The 15,000-nt window shown below is 40.2% G+C and overlaps 1 protein-coding gene across 3 annotated transcripts in view; it reads left to right on the top strand.

Annotated features, from left to right (window-relative positions):
• Positions 1 to 15,000, top strand: part of LOC140950081 (cullin-3-like) — a 63,644-nt gene that overhangs the window by 13,482 nt on the left and 35,162 nt on the right. Inside the window, exons 8-26 of one of the 3 annotated variants that reach the window (XM_073399254.1) lie at positions 161 to 214; positions 907 to 984; positions 1,614 to 1,710; positions 2,038 to 2,189; positions 2,347 to 2,433; positions 3,403 to 3,492; positions 3,995 to 4,063; positions 4,281 to 4,382; positions 4,720 to 4,827; positions 4,939 to 5,063; positions 5,824 to 5,875; positions 6,251 to 6,292; positions 6,875 to 6,976; positions 7,534 to 7,651; positions 8,197 to 8,265; positions 9,431 to 9,503; positions 10,171 to 10,240; positions 11,376 to 11,482; positions 12,106 to 13,659. In XM_073399254.1, coding sequence (XP_073255355.1) covers positions 161 to 214; positions 907 to 984; positions 1,614 to 1,710; positions 2,038 to 2,189; positions 2,347 to 2,433; positions 3,403 to 3,492; positions 3,995 to 4,063; positions 4,281 to 4,382; positions 4,720 to 4,827; positions 4,939 to 5,063; positions 5,824 to 5,875; positions 6,251 to 6,292; positions 6,875 to 6,976; positions 7,534 to 7,651; positions 8,197 to 8,265; positions 9,431 to 9,503; positions 10,171 to 10,240; positions 11,376 to 11,482; positions 12,106 to 12,130 — 1,620 coding nt within the window. In that variant the 3' untranslated portion in view covers positions 12,131 to 13,659. Of the gene's footprint in view, positions 1 to 160; positions 215 to 906; positions 985 to 1,613; positions 1,711 to 2,037; positions 2,190 to 2,346; positions 2,434 to 3,402; positions 3,493 to 3,994; positions 4,064 to 4,280; positions 4,383 to 4,719; positions 4,828 to 4,938; positions 5,064 to 5,823; positions 5,876 to 6,250; positions 6,293 to 6,874; positions 6,977 to 7,533; positions 7,652 to 8,196; positions 8,266 to 9,430; positions 9,504 to 10,170; positions 10,241 to 11,375; positions 11,483 to 12,105; positions 13,660 to 15,000 lie in introns of those variants that run through there. The other 2 variants (XM_073399253.1, XM_073399256.1) reach the window with 2 other exon arrangements.

Genomic DNA, 15,000 nt, shown 5'->3' with positions numbered 1-15,000 from the left:
TTGTATTGCTTTATCAAAAGCTGAAGTGACAGGGAGTTAGTTGATCAACACAGTCATGATCCTCCTGTTCCGACGGTTTTCTTGTAATCAATGAAATAAACTTATTTTGTTGTTACAATTGTTGTCTATTGACTTCACTGTTTTTTTTTTGTCTTAACAGTTAGAGGGTCAAAAGTTTCTGGCAGAAAACAGTGCATCAGTATATATACAGAAGGTTTGTTGGTCTCAAGTGGTTGAATCAACAAAAATAAGATGTGCAAGACTTGTTTATCTTAGTGGCAGTTTTAATTTAAAAACAAAATTAATTTAAAGTGCAAACCATTAAATACAGAAAGTCAAAAATCTGGGAAATGAGAGAAGACCAATATAAACAAAAAGCCTTGCCAAGAATCAGGTCTGTGCAATATTTCATATGCAAGTTATTCGGAAAAATGTTTTACCCAAATTTATAAAGCTTTACATGGAGACACCATGTTGGTGTCCCTTGGAGGGGCACAAATATGGCGGCTGAAAATCAATAGCAACATGTCTTTGAGTTTTACTTAAGGGTGAATTCATAGCTTGAGGAACTCATAAGGATTAAAGTTATAGTTATTTTGAGACAAGGAATGTTTAGAAAGCAAAATCGAAAAAAAATGGTAGTGTTTTTAAGCCTCATAAGAGTGTTCCTGGCTGTTAGCTAAATGCCGTGTCACGCAAGACCCTGGAAGTTCAAGCGTCCTCTATTGCAAAACAAAGAACCCCTTCAAACTGAAGATTTGTATAAATTAATGTGTTTAGCTGCTGTAATACCTCATGAAAGTAGAAACTCAGAATAATAGATACATGTAATTCCTTAGTTTTAATTTTGGTGATGTCTTGTGAAAACCAAGAATTATGTTTCAACTTTCAATAACTATCCATCAGGTGGAAGCTAGAATTAATGAAGAGTCCGAGAGGGCAAAGCATTATCTTGATCCTACAACTGAGGAGCCCATTGTTAAGGTAAAAAGAATTTGTGTCTGGACAGAGTGAAATATTGCCTTTCCAAATGTCAGTGGCACTTCTGTTGATCGACTGATATGTGAAAGAATATTCTCTCAAATATTGCCTTTCATGACAATAATGTTCTTCGCTTCATAGTCCTAAAGTACACATGTAGACCATTCAGTATGTTGAGCATACTTTAAGTATTGTCTCAGACAAAAATAGTTGGGACACTTCCACTGAGCAATGTTTTTTTTTCTTACTTCTGGCCTGTCTCCTCGTCCTCCCAATGTTGTTTGTCACAGATAACCCACTAAATCTTTTGCACCAACATTGGAAGGGTAAGAAGAAAGTTAAGTATCCCAACAATTTTGACTGGGACTGTAGTAGAGTAAGGCTACAGTTGTGTGTAACAATAATTAAATTAGCAACACACTTTCTGTGAAGTTGCTTTTAGCCACTTAAAGGATACAAACACCATATGTCAAACCAGGGATTCATCTGACTATTTTTGTCAATATTTCACAAAATAGAAAAAAAAATAGTCTCTCAAACCACTAACTTCAAGAGAATTTACCTGTAATGAGATAATTATTAATTTTGTCAGAAATGTAGTACAGTGCTGTAAGTCAGTTTGTTTTACTCAGGTTGTTGAAGAGGAATTAATCCGCAAGCACATGAAAACAGTGGTTGAAATGGAGAATTCTGGTGTTATTCACATGCTCAAGCACAATAAAATAGAAGGTTTGTAGAAAGGCTTTTTATTCGCTTTGAAGAATATTGACTGTGGTAACAGGAAGAATAATGAGGCCTGTGCTCTTTTAAGAAATTACATTTTATTTTTTTCTGGCAAATAAAAGTAACATTGTTTAGAGGAGTGTAAGAAATTTGGAGGAGGAGATGGGGGGAGGGCAGGGGAGGATGCCAATCCCCCATCTCTTACTTTAAAACTTGTTGCATGATCCCTGGGCAACATTGTTGGCCAGATACAAAGTCATGTATAAATGGAGAACTTTTTTTGTTGTAAATGTGAATCTTTGTATTAACATACCTCTTGTTCTTCTTGTGTAGATTTGGCCAGAATGCACCGTCTTTTCACAAGAGTCAAAGATGGGCTAAAGACAGTGTGTGACTGTATGAGGGGGTACCTACGTGAACAAGGAAAAGCTCTTGTTGTAGAGGAAGAAGGGGAGAGTTGTAAAAATCCTATCACTTACATTCAGGTTAGGACTTGTTTTGCTGAAAAGGTTTCATTTGGATGGTGACACAAAAGGATTTTGTTTCCTGAGGCAAAGGAAATAAGTAAATAAATGAAAATACTGGTATTATTGATTTTGTCTGTTGTTGATTTCTCACTCAAGTCATGTCTTTTTACTGCAGAGTCTTCTTGACCTGAAGGATCGATTTGATCACTTTTTGAATAATTCCTTCAGTAATGACAGATTATTCAAGCAAGCAATTTCTTGGGTAGGTCAAGAAGTTATTACTTCACATTTATCTTAATTGCTAAAAGTGTTTAAAATAGGCCAGTCAGTTATTTTTCAAACCTCCTTGTTCCTCCTTACTTTTACTACTCACCCCTGCAAATAAGAGCAACTTGAAAATTACTGTTATTCAGCCTCTGTTGTAGTTGTGATTTCAGGGTTTGCACAGTGTTGAGAAGTCCTTGAATTTTAGGGGAAGTCCTTGAAAAGGCGTTCTCAAACTCATTAATAATTCTTAAAGAAAGTACAAAGGAAATTGAAGTTAAATGAGTGTTTGGAAATCAGATAAAAAACTGCTCATTTTTGCATCCTTAATTTCTTCTCCTAAAATAATTTTGGTTGAGAAGTAATATCAAGCATTTGAGATCGTGTTTCATCACCAGATGAAATGCCTGAAAGTTCGTCAAAACTACTCCTCTGCGCATTGTATTTTCAACTCTCTTCTCGGTGTTTCATCTGGTGATGAAACACTGCATCTCATGCTTAATGTATTACCGGTACTTGAATTCCACTTTTCCTTGAAAAGTTCTTAAATTGTATTGCCAGTCCTTGAAAGTCCTTGAGTTTTCTTCAACTTTGAATGTAGTGGCCAGGAAAGGGTTTGTTAGTGCTTTTCTGTTGTCCAAGACAATATAAATCATTGCAAAGAGAAGTTACAGGGAACTACATTAAGCGCTTTTTGTTTATGAAAGAATTAACTATCAATTATTTAAGACAAGTGAACTGAAAAATGAAGAGAAGTTGGTGGAGCAATCCTTAAAGTCCTGTTAGAATGGATTGGGAATGTGCATGTTTGTACAATCTGTGAAATTACATTCCTGGTAGGGAGTCCTTGAAAATCTAATTTCTTTGAAAAGTCCTGGAAAAGTCCTTAAAAAATGGTTGCAAGTTTTTGTATGAACCCTGGATTTGTTATTTATTTATTTTTATGTATTGATCTTTTTCCTTATAGGAATTTGAACATTTTCTCAACCTCAATAGCAAATCACCTGAATTTTTGTCACTGTTTATTGATGACAAACTCAAGAAAGGTGTAAAAGGGGTAGGTTTTGAGAGACTTTTTTATGGCATGTAAATCATTGTTAATAAGTATCAATTTTCTTTATTTTTTAGATCTTTTATCCATTATCTAAGGGCGCTTTCCAAAAGCAGGGTGCAAGGAAAATCATATTTACGGCTTACCATTCGGGCAAGCTGAAGCTATCATTTACTAGCCCACACGCCATTTCAACTAGCCCCTAAAAACTTTTTGCCTAGCAGAATTGAATTCACAGTTCTTCTGTTATTTGAATTCCTCAAAAAACATTACTTGCCCGTCGGGCAAGTTAAAAACAGGTTTCAGTAGCCCAATAGCAAAATCCACTGGCCCCGGGCTATCGGACAATACTTTGTTTGCACGCTACTAAAACCCAGTCCTGATTATACGTGGAATTCTCCTTACAACTGGACTGGTTTTGCCAGCCAGTTCTGACAAATGGTGAGCACCCTACATGTAAGTGAGCAATGTTCGAAGTCTTCTAACTGGAAATTAATATTTGTTTCAGCTGTCCGAACAAGAAGTAGAAACTGTGTTGGATAAGTGTATGGTGCTTTTCAGATTTCTTCAAGAAAAGGTATGTTAATTAAGTGTCTGGTACTCTGGATTACTGTACATCTAGTACCTCTTTGGTTTTCTGGTGTACACGGTGGCCTCGTGCACCCAATTTTTAGAGGCCACCTACCACGCATGCTTCAAAATCTCAGGGAGACCACGCTGGGCACCCGAAGACCAGTAGTAACAAACTTGTAAGCTCTATAACTCAGTCAAAACAAAATCTCTTTTTTTGTTAGGATGTATTTGAGCGGTACTACAAGCAACATCTGGCAAAGAGACTGCTACTGGGAAAAAGCATCTCAGATGACTCAGAGAAAAATATGATCTCCAAACTAAAGGTTGGTTGTTGATCAAAAGATATTGTCAGCCGAAGTTAGTCAATAATACAAGCTGAAAAAGGAAAGGGATTTCCTTGTGGTGATATCCGTACTGTATCAGAAGAATGCCTATTTAACTTTGGTTCGAGGAGGTGGGTGTTGATTCAAGAAACAGTTTACACCTGAGGTTTTGTTTAGCGTTATTTTGCTCATACAAGGTCACTCCTCGCCCCTTGCACTTGTTTAAAAGTGCTTATAGACCGTGACCTTTACTTAAATTTGTTCATACACTTGTTCCTGGATTTCGGTTGGCATGATTTTGCAAGCTGTTTAATTAAAACTCTTTTTCCGTTAACAGACTGAATGCGGTTGTCAATTCACCTCAAAACTAGAAGGAATGTTCAAAGATATGTCGCTATCACAATCAACAAATGACGAGTTTAGACAACATATCTCCAATAATCAGGTACATCTCCTTGCAACTTGGATTTTCAGCCTAAAGCTGTTGTTGGTTTTGTTTGTTGCCAAAGGGCTTTATACTTCATGTAATTAATATTGAATTTTCTTGATTTTTCAGATTAATCTTATGGGCGTGGATCTCGTAGTGAGAGTTTTGACAACAGGATTCTGGCCAACCCAGTCCTCCTCGCCGAAGTGCTCAATTCCGCCCCAGGCCCAGCATGCTTTCGACTGCTTCAAAAGGTACAACACTGCATCTCAGTTCATACAAATGTACGTCAACCTGAGAAAACCTACATTTCGCGACGCTAGCACTGGTTTCCTCGCAAATTAACTTCTGAGTAACGGGCGCAGAAATTCCGTATTGATAATGCATCACTTCCTACTGCTTCTGATTGGTTGAAGCAAGTTTCCTTTGTGGCGCGACCAATCAGAAGCACTACCCATATCTGAGAAGTGATACGTCGTCATTATGGAATCCTCAGACGTCATTTTGCTGGGAAACCAGTGGTGGCATCGTTTAATGTGGACTGTTTCCTCAGGATCTTCGCACGTTTCGTCGGAGTTTTGTTGTTTCCAAGCACTCAAGCGCCTTCTGCACAGGTTTCCATCGGTTTACGGAGCACTATTGTAAGACAATGGCACTTACAGTGGCACAATTTTATTTATTTTACGTGTTTGCACGAACCTGATCTTCAGCGCTTGCTGATTCCCACCCACGTTGTTGGAAAACGGTAACGTTTTTTTCTGCTCCTCAACAAACACTGTATGGCGTGTCAATCAGGCCTCAGTAGTTCAAACGCTGGATAACGCTATCCACTGGATAAATTTCTATCTATTGGATAGCCCAATTGTTCTCCCTTAAACTTATTTGCTGGATAGTGATTTATCCGGTGGATAGGGTCATCTAACGTCTGAACAACTTGGGCCTGATTTTTTTCCTAAAATGGTCTTTTATCCTTTGTTGGCTTATTTTATTACTGAATTTTTGTTTCTTCTGTAGGTTTTATCTAGGTTGTCACAGTGGACGACAACTGACTCTTCAACCTCAGCTAGTAAGAATCAAACGCTTTATAAAACTGTCTACACCTTACATTCCAAAGAAAATTCCAAGGCAAACTCTGACAGGAATCGCAAACCTTTTCTTGTTTTTGTCAAATGCTGCAAAACAAATAGTATCATGAGTGTACTACAGAAGAAATTTCAGTGGAATCGTTAGCACCATTGGATTCCTTCTACTTTCTCTAAAAAGTTAGAACTACTTTTACTTTCGTTCCCCTGGAATCGCAAGGGTTCCTGTATTCCTAAACCTGAATCGAAAGGATAGTTAAATATTTTATTTAGCATTTTCTTGAATTACACTTTTAATCATGACAGTGACTGTCGCACTGTTGCCTGAAAACTAAACCTACTTGTATCATTGTTTCAAGGGAACTGCAGAGCTGAATGCCACATTTCCTCCGTCCAAAAAAGTAAGTACTTTTGTTTTATTAACCTCTTACTGAGTTGCAAAATGATCAATCTACAGGCGTTTTCTCTGACTCGCGTTTGCGGCCGATCGATTTCTGCTGCCTCCCCAATCTTGATATGTTATAAAATCAAAGATGACGTCTACGGCAATACGCCTACATTTCAGGGTACCCTTGATGCGTCTTGAAAGTCTTAAGTGGAATCATGGATCAGATAGATTTCTGACCAACACCTTTTATGGGAGGGGACGGGTACTATATTGCCGGGCGCGAAATGGAGAGCGGAGGAAAAGTGAGAGAAAAATAGGAGGGAACGCTTTTCCCTCTCGGCTCCCCACCCCACATCCTCTCTGTTTTTCCTGCTCACTTTTCATTGCGCCGTCACCATTATCTGAACGCCTGGAAATGGCTATGCGGCCATTTCATTCACACAAATTCGTATTTCTATGCGTATGTGCACAATATGCTATCCGGTGGATTGTCCGATCCTTTGTGGCCCGCTACGACTGGCAGGGGAATTTCCGGACAACTGTTCTCCACCTTTTCATCGGAGTCCACAATTCTCACAGAGGTGGTTGTTTTTAGGAGGGAGGTCCAGCAGAGATCCGCCGGCATATCTTTCAAGTATCCTCATATCAGATGTGTGTACTGATGCTGTTTAACCGTCAAGAGAGATGGACGTATGAGGTATTTATGGACAGAATTGCCATAGTATTTCCTAACCCAAATTCATGATGGCTGTCTGTAATTCATATGTCTGCATTGAAAGTAACGAGTGTTAGACTTGACTCTGACTCTGCAAGTAGTGATCAAGGTCGGTTCCTGAAAAAATGTGGTAAATTTCGTTTGTAAAGTTCCGCACCTGTGAGTAAAATGGTACCATGAGAGATTTTTCATTTGAATGGTCACTCTCATGCAAAAGTTAGAATTGCACACTAAATAAACAGTACCATGTGAAAGTCCTGCTGAAGAGGTGTTATTTAAATGGTCACACCATAGGATTTCATCCACAGACTCAAAAATTAGAACTACATACTAAATAAATAGTACCATGTGAAAGTACTGCTGAAGAGGTTTCATTTTAATGGTAACACCATAAGATTTCCTCTAGTGACTGAAAAACTTTTTTGGACGTTTCTTGCTGTTCGCATTCGTACCTGCATGTATGTTATGAAATAGGCGTGTTATTGCTAAAGTGATCTGTGTTATTCTTGCCTTCTCATGTTTTGGTTTTCGCATTGCAGGAAATTAGTCAGCATACAGAAATTCCTGAAAGGGATTTAAATCGAGCGTTACAGTCACTAGCTTGTGGAAAGGCGACACAGAGAGTACTTACTAAAGATCCAAAAGGAAAAGATATATGTAAGCGTAGTCTTCAAAACACTTACCGTTTTAACTCATTAATTTTGTTGTTAGTTTGTGTAAGTAACCAAGTTGTGGTGGTTTTTTCGCTTTATGGCTTACATCTTATAACTTATATAACGAGGAATCAATACTATCCGTATCAATCAAGCATACGGATCATACGGATCGTACGAGCTGTAACGCACTTTACCCAGATGTAATAATGAGTTGCTTGCTACGTATGTGCTCAGAATACCGACTGTTAGCAATGCTGACGGTTTCAGAAGTTTGCTCGCTCGTGTGTTTGGGTTTTCTAAATCGTCGTTCGTCATATGTTTAAAACCGGATTGAGATACACGGAAAGTTGCCATGTAAAACATGAATTAACGCTGAAACTTCCCTCAAGAAGTAAGGAGTATTTTGTGCCCAGTGATATTACATTAGTCATACTGTCATGTTGACAAAACAATCTTGGAAAGCCGGAACTCTGTTTACTTTCAAAAACGAGTAGAATCTTTTACGGTTGATCCTGGTATTTACAACTATCATTTTATTATCTCTAGCTCCAACAGATACATTTTCAGTGAACGAGCAGTTTACATCCAAATTACACAGAGTCAAAATACAAACAGGTACAAAACTTGTGGTTGTATGCTTTCATGAAATCTTGAAGCGTAAATACTTGTAGGGTTCTGTGTCTCCTAACGTAATGGTGATTTTAGGACTCCCCACCTGGAACGGGGTTTCCATTTTTGACTTTTCGTGGAGTGGATAATTACAGTGAGTTTACGCCGGGATGAAAAGGACGGTAATACGCTTGAGTGTGACAAACGTGAGGCGTGACGGGGCTATTACTTGCGTGTTATGTCGTGATATTCACTTAAAATGTTTTCTAGTCCTTTACAAAAAGATCTGCTTAAAGGGAAGTGAAGTTTGACAAAAAATTATTTCAAACAAAATTATTGTCACGCTTGTCACACAAGTTTTGTCGTCTTCTTTCCTCTCCCGTCCTATTTCGTAAGTTCACTATTCTCTCGAAGTCACCCCCAAAATCATTATGGTTAGTGCTCCCTGGTAACATTTGTGTATTACCTTCTACAAGAGCATTAGAGTGGTTTTCGTTTGAGTGTCGTAAAACCAAAACCAAAGTAATTACTCTGGCCAATCACATAGGACACAGACAATACATTGAACCAATCAAAACTCGAAGTAATTACATGCGGCTGACGCAAAGCGCGGGAAAATGTATGCGAGCGCGTCACAATTGGCTTTGGTTTTACTTCTGATTGGATGAAAAGGTGGCGCGAATCTTTTAAGCCAATCGCATCGTGTAGAAAGTGCAAAACCAATTACTTTTCGACACTCAAATGAAAACCGCTCTATTATGTTCGGGTAAAGGTACTAAGTAATGACTTCAGCACAGAATTGACCTGAAACATCACTATTTTCGTTACATTGCCTCTTTAAGCTCCCTAACACGTTCCAAGCGGTACAGAAGGTTATAGCCACCCAAAACCTTCCTAAGTAGTTTTACGTCGACTGACTGACCCCACTAGGAGTGGGGCGTACAGTTTTATGCAGTTGTCTGTATCGGCTCGATTTCCATTGTTCTCTCGGTCCTCCCCGAAAGGTGTTCAGGGGAGGAGCAAGGGCTTATTTCCCGAACAGCGGCTGGTAATCAAGCTTATTGTCTGTAGGGAAAACGACTTATGATGGAAACATTTCAGGGCGGAAGAGTGGGTACTTTTTGGGTCACTCAGATTACTAAGATGTTTTATTCCTCTATTCTCTCTACAGTCCTCGCTAAAGGTGAAATGGAACCTGAGCGAAAGGAAACGAGGACAAAAGTCGACGAGGATAGAAAACATGAGTATCCTTACCGTCCACGTCCTATCCTTATGCTGCTTCTGGGCAAGGATATTTTTTCCGAGTATTTCGTCATGTAATTAACCCCGATGTCACCAGGGATTCTCTTTGCTTTTTTTTTTCACAATCAAGGCCACTTGACTTTGACTATAGTGGCTTCTATTTCATGACCTTTGTGTTTGATAAACCTTACCTTACCGTACCTTACGTTACCTTGCCTCCTCGCGCTCCGTTGCGCATAAGGCCTCCAAACTTCCCTTCTTGCTATCTTGAAAAGTGTGTCTGGTTTCAATAATGACTTTTTTTTCACGGGGATGGGACATTAACCCGTCGCCCAACCGCCAACCCGGGTGGTCATGCGTTGCAATTCATCTGGCCTTTCACCCAAAACCTGCCCAGCACTGTTAAACCTTCCAGGGACTAAGGTCCCAAATGGTAACTAAGGGACACAAACCTGCCATCACGTTTACGAGTAACACTTGGGGAGGTTGTTTGATCAAGCGGTGAAATTATCAGGAAAAATTAGGCGCTCCAAAACCGGACATCTCCCTCAGAAGGACATCTACTAAGCTACTATGTAGATCGGTCCAGAGGAAGTGTGGCTTGGAGAAATATAACTGCACAACATATTACTATCAGTGTGAATGGAAGTGCTTCTTAACAAGTTGTAGAATTGAAGCAGCCATTGTAAGAATAATGAAGGCGCGTAAGAAGAGACCTCACAATCTGCTTGTTGCCGAGGTTAGTATCCATACTGACGACAAATTGTCAAAGGATCAGTTTTTTTAGACTGTGAAGGGGCCAGGTGACTGAATCAATCACAAATTTTGCTTATTTTTTATTATTACCAGCTAAAATATCGCATTTATCTCTGTTTAGTACGGGCACAGTTGGCACCACCACTTATACGGGCCGATTGGCAACTACGATTTTTAGCGCAACACAGCGTTGCAATGTTGGAACAATGTTGTGACGATTCGAAACAATATCGCAACAATATTGTAACGCTGTGTTACGCTAAAAATCGTCGTTGCGAATCGTTCCGTGTACCATCACATTAAGTGTCTGTCTTGGAGAGGTGTCTTCCCCATTATACGTTTCTGGAAAACTAACCACCTACCCCTCCCCTAAGCCATCATTTTGCCCTAAGTGAGAAGGAAGTGTTAATATTGGCTTAGGAGAGGAGTAGGTGGGTAGTTTCCCAAAAACTTGTAATGATCCGTCTTCCTTATAGAGACTCAAAGAAAATGGCTGAAGAGATGCAGGGTTTAACTCGTGTGTTCTGTTAGTACGGTATTTGTATTATATAGGTGCCTGGCTGTATAAATGAAAAAATATATATATTCTTCGGTTCGGGCGACTCTTTCTCAACGGACGTCTCTATAGCACGACGACCCTATCACCCCATGTAAGGGAATCCAAGACATCCTGGGATTCTGGATTCCACGCTGTGGATTCCGGATTCCAGGTTCTGGATTCCAGTCTTTGTCAGTGGAACTTGGATTCTGGATTCCAATCGTTAGTGGGATTTCGGATTCCCTGGGCTGTATTCCGGATTCCCTTATATGGGGCGAACCCTAACCCTGCTGCTTTTCATTCTCTTTGTCATAGTCTGCAAGGCTGATACCTCGCCATCGTAGGCCATAAGTGCCGGAATCCACTTTGATATCTCAGTGGCGGATCCAGGGGATGGGCCCGGGGGCCCGCGTCCCCCCTTTATTTTTAGACTAAAGTGAGGCCCGAAGGGCCGAAAACATTTTTTTGAGAACCCCCCACCCCATCTCAAGGTCTGGATCCGGCATTGTTTCTCACTTGCTGAAATTGCCTAAAATTCCATGACATTGTCCACCTAATGCGCTGTTGCTTTTGTAAACAGGTAACCGAGCAGCTGAAAGCCCGATTCATGCCTAGTCCTCAAGTGATTAAAAAGAGAATCGAAGGTTTGATCGAGAGAGAATACTTAGCCAGGACACCAGAAGACAGGTAAGGCAATCCAGTGTAGAATACGGAGATGAAATATTGTGTTGTTTACGGTCACTTTTTCTGTAAGATGGTCGAGTTCGAACGTTTGTTGTAACGGGAGGTCACCTTGAAGGAGGCAGGCGTCGGGGCTTAAAGCGGTGGGGAGGGATGCGAGAAAGTTAACTCGTCTCCTCCCTGCTACGACACCAGAAGGAGAATCATGAGGTTATCCTTATGAAAATTATTAAGATCTTTCCTTACAGATAACCCACCCAGCCCAAGAAAGGTTGCCCACACCACCGGGTCTTCGTCCCCTACTCTTTTCGAACAGTAGTTTGCGTTCACAAGAACCAGGCGAGTGAAAGTTTTGTGAGACGGGAACTGCGGTTTTTCTTCGTTGTCCGAGAAGGCTAGAAAGTCAAACCGTTTGCAGATGTCATTACCAAGTCAGCACTTTCTTCTCAGTTATTTAAAGACACTGAGTGTTGGTCCGGCCGGGCTTTGAACCCGCGACCTCCAGCTCAGCAGACCGGCGCTCTCTCAACTGAGCTAACCGGGTGGGGTTTACACGCTCTCTCTCTCTTTCTCTCTATAATCCTTTCTTTTACTTAAACACCTTTCCTAAATTCTCCTTTCTCTTTCAGGAAAGTTTATGTCTACGTTGCTTAAGAAAGATTTGCCATCACGTCTCATCCACCCTGACAGTTGGAAAGCGATACAACGGCTCATGAAGTCATTATTGTGCGGACCAATCACTGCCCTCTTTTGCCTCGATGCATTACTTTTGTTTCTTTTTCTTCAACTCGTCAGGTTCTTATTTTAATGGATTCTTTGTCTCTGGCAGTGCTTCTGGTTACTGTTGTGAGAAGAGTCAGAGATATTTTTAGGTTCGTCGACAGAGTGCAGCCAGTTAAAGTGAAATCTGCAAAGCGGGAGAAAGGGAAGGATACCTCATCCTTCCCTCACAGGGCTGTTTTATCAACATGTTCACTGCATTGACCCTTGTTTGTGAAACTTGCGCGGAAATTCACTATGATGACTAAGAGACCAGCAGAGAAGAAACTTGGCATGAACCAGAGAGAATTGAGTCTATCCTTTGGAAACCATTATGGGCAGGACAATGCCAACGAATTGTACAACATGATATTCATTCGTTTTATCTGGCGTTGTGTTGGGTTTCCAAGGCTGTGCCTTGTTGTAACGCCGTGATGTTTCTATCGTGTATTCCTTTGCGAGTCGCTTTTGGCTTATCTGTCGTCGTACTGTATCTCCTTATTTTTTCCACCAAACATGGATTGTCAAGTTGGCATGGAGAGGGCTATTACTGGACTTTGAAAGAAGCGAGGAAGAGTTCATTTTGAACAGAGTGGGCATGCTCCATACTTGCAGCATTACCGTGCTTCGAAAGCTGTTTTCTTATGTTACGCCTGTTGACAAATACGAATTCTCCACTCATCTTCTGGAAGAATTTACCGAATATGAGAGTCGCTTTGACGATCACTATAGAACAGAATGTATTGAATAATTAAGCAGCCTTGTGTTGGCTGCGTCCTAATAGAGAGCAGAACTGTGACGTCACGTTACCATGGTAGCACTATTTCTGGATGACAACGACGACGGCGACGGCAAGGAGAACGACAAAAAATGATATGTTTATATTAACAAACAACAACTTTGCACGTGCATCGCGCTTTTTTGTACATTTCTTTGCTGTCGTTGCACCACTACGACATGAAACTTACTAATTTCACGAGCCCGCTTTATGGAGTAGGTGAACACAACACAAAAATTGTCCCTTTCATTTTCTAAACTTAGGTAACGTTAGATATTGTCCCAAAGAAAATTTCGCCAAGATTTGCCAAATTAAATGCTATTGAATAAGATCGGTGAAGTTTGAAATAGTACGAATAGACTTTTAAGTGACTTTTTCTGTTTGTTGTCATCCAAAAATTTTGCTGCCATGGCAACTGATGTAACCACTTCTTCTCTCTATACAGACTCCAATTTTGCTTTCCTGTAATTTTGTAAAGAGTTCGGTGCTGTACGTTTTTGTTCAGTACCGGTGTAGATGAATGTATTTTGTAATCACCGCAGGTTGAGATTGCGGTGTTTTAGTCGTTTAAGATTCTTAGGTAAATTTATTCGGTTCAATCTTTATGAATAAAAAGAGAATGATCAACAAAGTCTTACTTCCTTACCCGTGCCGACGTTGCGGTTGCTTCTTGGTGTAGCGATCACAAAAGAATAAAAAGTGACTTCAGAGCAGGCGAGCAAAAGCGAGCTCGTAGATGTATTCTTGGAGAGGGTGGTCAGCGGCACATTGTACACTATCGCGGGGGTTTTATACTGTTTCATTGTAATCTAAGCAATATACCGTAAAATTCCGAAAATAAGCCCCGGAGCTTATATTTTTCAAGGCCATTTTTGTGGGGGGCTTATTTTTGGAGTGACTTATTTTCGGAGCGGCTTATGTACGGAGGGAAATTTGCGTTTAAAAATCGATTGGGCTAGCCTTATTCTACCGTTTATCTTTGTTTTACCTTGTATTTGAGGGCAATCTCCAAGTATAAGCCCCCTGGGGGCCTATGTTTGGAGGGGCGATTTAACGGACGGTATTTTTGCGCTGGGAGTGTGGGGAGCTTACATTTGGAGGGGCTTATTTTCGGAATTTTACGATACCTCTGTAGTTTGTATGTTTTGTTTTTCCAATAGAGGTCCCAGGGGAAATTGACCGTTTGTCTTTTTATAAATTATGCGTTCATATGCACGTGAATAAGACGAAATTTGAAAGAAACAGTTCTCAAGAGTATTATCACATGACCTGTATTGGGAAAACAAGGCATACAAGCTAAAGAGGTCTACTGTTCGCATCTACCATTTAGTTTGATCAATCCCATCTCTATTGAGAAAGGCAAACGCACAGTCACCCGCACTTCCTATCCATTGGTTACTGCTGGTTTTTGTTTCTAAAACCCCTTAACCCCGCCGTAAGCTAACATTGCAGGGCCAGTCCTAACACTTCATACAGTGCGGTGGTAGAGAGCATTAGATTTGAGGTGGAGGAGGAGTACGATTTAAATTTTTTACGTGTGCAAAAAAAAAAGACGTCGAAAAGTTTCATTTTACTTTTTTTCTCCAGAAAGGTTTGTACGGTTACTGAAGGAGGTTAAGCCCTCTCCCGATAGCAAAATGATAAAATTTTATCACACATTTGATAACTTGATCCTGCCACCACGGCATTGTCGCTAAAACCCGTTGTAGAATGACGACGGCTATCACGTTTTTCCACAAAAATGACGCTGGTTCACGCGCGTGCACAACTTAGAATTAAGAAAATCTCGTACTCGTAGTCGTCCTCTTCCTCGAATCTAAAGCTCTCTATCAATATTGGGTACAGGACTAGTTTATATTCTAATAGACAAAAGAAAGAACAAAAATATTCCTGTTAAACGGTAGCACTCTACTGTTTTCTTGATATACACTAATTAATGTGTGTTCACTTATCTGTTAGATTGCAAGAGGCCGCTTATGAGGCATTA

The sequence above is a fragment of the Porites lutea genome, chromosome 10 (genome assembly GCF_958299795.1).
Source record: "Porites lutea chromosome 10, jaPorLute2.1, whole genome shotgun sequence".
Classification (NCBI taxonomy): domain Eukaryota; kingdom Metazoa; phylum Cnidaria; class Anthozoa; order Scleractinia; family Poritidae; genus Porites; species Porites lutea.
This window is presented reverse-complemented; position numbering and strand designations above follow the sequence as displayed.